Source organism: Ailuropoda melanoleuca, chromosome 8 (genome assembly GCF_002007445.2).
Source record: "Ailuropoda melanoleuca isolate Jingjing chromosome 8, ASM200744v2, whole genome shotgun sequence".
Taxonomy (NCBI): Eukaryota; Metazoa; Chordata; class Mammalia; order Carnivora; family Ursidae; genus Ailuropoda; species Ailuropoda melanoleuca.
The window spans coordinates 26,755,636-26,760,917 of NC_048225.1; the positions used below are offsets into that span (position 1 = coordinate 26,755,636).

Below are 5,282 nucleotides of genomic sequence, written 5' to 3' on the forward strand. Positions count from 1 at the left end.
CAAATTATGTAGCTGATTCCAGACACATGACTCTATACCAATGTTTTTCAAACTTTGGTAGGTCTATAACCCAACTGGGATATTGTTAGAAATTCTTATTTCTGGATACTCTAAGACTGAATCAGTAGGATAGGAGGTGAGACTAAACACCTGTAACAAACCCCTCGTGCAATTCTGATGCAAGTGGCCCATTCCCTTGATCTTTCCCTAGTAAAGTCATTTCTGTCCTGCATTGTCCAGGAAACACAATGAACAGCACAGAACTTGCTGGACACCAGAGCAAAGGTGTTTCTGGTGGAGCAGCTTTCCCTACAGGCATTCTCAGCAAGGCTCCCCACCTGTGCCTGAGTGGCCCTGCAGTGATCCTGTGACATTTACACAAGTACAAGCGGAAAGAAGGCATGATACAGGATATCTCATCTCGAGAGGGACCGCCTGGGGAAGCTGGTGTGCTCAGCGGCATTTCTTAGGTTCTTTATGGTCACAGACCATTTTGAGAACTCAGCAGGGGCAGTCATCCCTCCCCTCTAAAGAATTTCCCTTTGTACATTCCAAGGAGCACACGGGACCAGGAATTAGACAGATGTCCTGGCTGAGATGTCTGTAACTTCCTAGCTCTCTAACCTGGCCAAGTCACCAGATCATTCCAAATGGTGGAGTTCTGATCTTTAAAGTAGAGAATGGGTAAGATAATCTATTTCACAGATTTGCTGCAAGAATCAAAAGAGACAGTGTGGATGTAAAAGCATTTTGTACACTGCAAAAGAATGTATAAATTTGAGGCATCATTATACATACTGAGCTACATTGCTATTTCCAGCATTATACTTAGGATCAGGGCACTGTGTTTGTGAATTTCGCCTAAGGCCATATAACATACTTGGTGTATTGAGAGAGGGAAATGAATACAGACAGAGAGATGTGATTAGGACTTGGCAAGAGAAGCTGGGAGATTTGAAAGTGTAAGGAAAGAGAAGGGAGCTTCCACAATTTGGGGACTCCAGATGCAAAAATAAAAAAGACAAAATCTATTTTTACATGTGCAAACAGTTTTGAGATTTTGGAAAATGCCTTTAGTCTCTCAGTAATTGAACATTTCTGCCCCTCGGTATAATGAAGATAAATAGCGATGGTGGTGGTCCATATATAGTTTTGACTTCAGAAGCCTTCTGTTAGAATTCGCTATTCTGAGATAATGTTTAGTAGTTAAAATCTGGGTCTCTCTGATCTAGCACATATTATCTGTGTGGCTTGGGAGAGATATTTAGTTCCTTTGTTCTTCCGTTCCTTTTACCAACAGAACCTGCTCATAGGGTTGTTAGAAGTACCGGATGACTTAGTACTTCCCAAATACCTACAGCGTGGGAATCGTTGTGCAAAGGGAGAGCTGATGGTGCTCCGAGGGTCTAGCCGTTCTGGGTACGGAAGATGCCTCCAGTTATAAGTATTGAACAGTTGTGACCACGGAAGTAGTCCTTTGCTCAGGTGGTTTCAGAAGCACCGAACTACTCAGGACCCAGAAGTCTCACATAGCCAGTGTTCTGAGGCCATAATCCCACAAGACCTCTGCTGCTCAGTTACAGAAAGTGCCACTCATGACAAACCAAACAGGACATGTATATGTGTATACCGAGGGTAGCTGGGGGGCGGGGGGGTGAAGACAGAGCATGGTGACAAGTCGTCCTAGCACTGCCAAGAAGACCTGACTCTGATGGCCCCCACTTCCTCTCTGGTCCCTGGACTTACCCATCTGGTTTTCCCCCTAGGTGCACAATTGACAACCGGGTCACCCGGGTGGCCTGGCTAAACCGCAGCACCATCCTCTACGCTGGGAATGACAAGTGGTGCCTGGACCCACGCGTGGTCCTCCTGAGCAACACCCAAACCCAGTACAGCATCGAGATCCAGAACGTGGATGTGTATGACGAGGGCCCGTACACCTGCTCTGTGCAGACGGACAACCACCCAAAGACCTCGAGGGTCCACCTCATTGTGCAAGGTAAGCGGGGCTTGGCGCAGCGGTCTGGGTGGGTGGCTGGGAGAGCCCCTGTCAAATACTTTTTCTATGATCCTCAGCACAGATGAGTTCTGTTTGTTCCATCCAGCCAGGACAACAGGACAACTAATTGTCATTTTGCCATTAGAAGCTGAATTTTGAAATAAGGTTTCCCGTTGAATAGGACTAGAATTTTTATTTTTTTTTTTTGCTTTTGTTCCAATAATATATTTTCTCAGAAAATTATCTTCTAATTATTGCTTTCCTTGGCTTTTTTCTCCTCTTAAGTTTTTTTTTTTAGGTTCCATCCAGTTCTAAGCTTGCTTTATTTTAAGACCCGTGTTTTAGCTCTTCTGGCACTCACCACTCACACGCCATACCCTCCCACAGCCTTCAAAGAAACAGAGCCCATCACAGATGCTCTAAACGCCCACCTGGGACACGCCCTTGACAGCCACCCCCACTGTCTCCAGCCTGCTCGTGTCTCTCATCTCCCAGCCCTGGGTTCCTGGTGCCACTTCTGCCTTTTAATAACCTGCCTCTGATTCTCCGTGTTTGGTGGCACCCCAAGTTCCTGCCCCCTCTTTCTGAACCCCTCACCCCCAGCTTTTGAGGCCTGTGTATTGGTTTTGGTTTTGCCTCTCCCTTGATTCCGACCTATCTGTGTTTATCAGGCCCTGGGGCTGGTGCTCGCCTGTTTCCCGCGAAGTGAAACTGGCCCCAGGACNCGGGAAGCGAAACTGGCCCCAGGACATTCATACAATACTTTACCATGGCGGACAGTTCCTAATTAGGGAGAAAGAGCCCAGAACCAGACTTGGCTGCTTATGGGTGTGAGACGTGAATCAAGTTCCTGACCGGGCCTTGGGGTTTCCTTCTGTAAAACGGAGTCACTGTTGTGCTGAGCTTGCTGAATTTCACCTGACACTTAGAAGTGGGCCTGGCAGCTACAGGGTTGGGTAAGTGTTAGGCATCAATATATTTTTTAATACTGATACTACTTTTTAGCTTTTAAAAATCCTTTTGCAGTGGGCCAAATACCTCATTTTTTCACGTCAGAAGCTTCAGCCCGGAGTAGTGGGGCCTGGCTCCTCTGCTGGGGCGTCTTTCCCAGACTGGTTCCCGGTTCCCTTCACGCAGCTGAATGGCATCCAGGGCAAGGAGCCCCTCGAGCGGAGGCTCTTTTGGCCACCCCTCCTCGTCAGGTCGCCCAAGGAGAGGGGAAGGGATTGTTAGGTGCTTGGCTAGAGAAATAAGGGCAGGAAAGAGGCTGGAGAAGGAAGAGTGCAAAGGAGCTGGAGGAATTAAGGGAACCTGAGCTGTGAGAAGGGAGGAGAATACACGTCCTGGGTTGTGGACATATGCCGGGAAATGCGAGGCAAGGTGAGCAGGGATGAGACATACCACAGCAAGGGCACTGTGGGCCTCACTCTGAACAGGGACCGCAGGGACTTCTGCACCCCTCGTGCTGGGCCAGAGCTTGGCCGTACCATGTGGTTCTTATTTCTTTTTCTCATGCTAAAAAGAAATTATGATGGCTTTTTCTATTAATTGTTTCTATAAATGAGTATTTTTCAAACTGCTGGATGCAAATAACATTGTTTAAAGAGGATGGAATTGCATAGAAGGTATCACAAACAGCAGACTAAGTATCATTCCATAAAACTTTTGTTTCAGGGTGTGTTAAGTTTTTGATGCAAAATACGTTTCTGGGGGGGCCTGGGTGGCTCAGTCAGTTAAGCGTCCGACTCTCGATCTCAGCTCAGGTCTTGATCTCAGCATCGTGAGTTCAAGCCCCACATTGGGCTCCACACTAGGCATGGGGCCTACTTAAAAAAATAAAAAATATCGATCAATCAAAATACATTTTTTATGGTGGATAGTTGACTGAAAAGTTTGAGGATCACATCTGATGAGGAGGTCTGGTGACTCCTCCAGGGACACCATCTGTCATCTCTCCCAGGGTGTGCTTCTGAAGCCGACCCCCATGCTCCCTTCACGCCCCCACCTGCACACACTTACTGTTGGGAACAGGCTACCCTGCACCGCCAAAGAGAAGTTAGCAAATGCGCACTAGGACAGATATGCGCTTTAGGAAGCAGAGCCTTTCTGGAACCAGAATATGGAAAGAATAGTGAAAAATGCTGAAACCTCCCTGAAAATAAGGGCCATGCTTTTGTCATTTTTTTTTTTCTGAAACCCTCCCCTCTCAACACACACACCTATATACCCACGCATCCCTGCCCTACTAAGTACCCGGGAGAGTGCCTGATCCAAAGTGCACATTTAATAAATGCTTATGGAAGCAAATGGCGGGAATTATAGTGCAGAGGTCTTATACAGGCTGCAGGAGGGGAAGTGGAGTGCATGTGGGGGTAGAGACGTGGGGGGGTGGGACGAGGGGGTCTACATCAATCTTCGCTCATGTCTAAGCTAATGGAAAATGTCTAATCCCCAGCTAGGTGTTTACATCTGTGACTTGGCTAGGTGGCCTCTTAGCATGACACACCACCTCAAGTATTGGAATCTCATCTTGGGCTAATTTTCGAATGCTGATGGGTGTATTGATCTGGAAACAAGCTAGGTTAAAAAAGGCCCTGGTCTTGTACACAGACTCAGCCCAAGCTAATCCGCTGTCGATATGCCTGGGCTGAGCATTATTGACACTTTAATGAATACTGGACCATAGTTTTTCAGAGCCAACCCGTCCCCCCTCTTAAAAGCAATCAGACAAACTAAACAGAGCCAGACTCCCCCATTTCTGTATTGGAAAGAGGATGCATCACCATCCAGCATTTAAAAAAAAAAAAGAAATATATTTATTTTGGGATCATTTATTGTACTGAACATAAACCCTAATTCCCCTAGCAGGAGCTGACTGTCTGGATTTTGTTGAAGTTGCTATTCAACTCTGAATACAGCGCTGCTGGAATGAAAGTCAGACATATTAAGTTTTCAGAATGGTATTACAGTCCTTAAACACTCACAGACATATACTCACACGTGCAGGCGCACACACACACACACACACACACACACACACACCAGTAGTAGCAGGAAGAACTAACCAACAGTCTGCCCCTGAGTACGTGTATTTATACATACATAGTCAGCTTCACATACAAATAACCCCACACAGAAGGAAGGTAATCACACTTACATGGTATCATGTGAGCCGCTTAAAGGAGAGATTATGTCTTTCCTCTTGTTATCAAAGCACCCGTTGTCCCCACTAGGGCTTTGTTCTGGATCTTCTCCATGGTTGTGATTGAGTGTGCATAGTTCT

At 46.5% G+C, this 5,282-nt stretch overlaps 1 protein-coding gene across 6 annotated transcripts in view; it reads left to right on the forward strand.

The window, feature by feature from the left end:
* NTM (neurotrimin) overlaps positions 1–5,282 on the forward strand; it is a 965,418-nt gene that overhangs the window by 775,380 nt on the left and 184,756 nt on the right. For all 6 annotated transcript variants that reach the window (XM_034666097.1, XM_019796936.2, XM_034666098.1 and 3 more), the window contains one exon: positions 1,767–1,999. In XM_034666097.1, the coding sequence (XP_034521988.1) occupies positions 1,767–1,999 (233 nt within the window). The remainder of the gene's footprint in view (positions 1–1,766; positions 2,000–5,282) is intronic.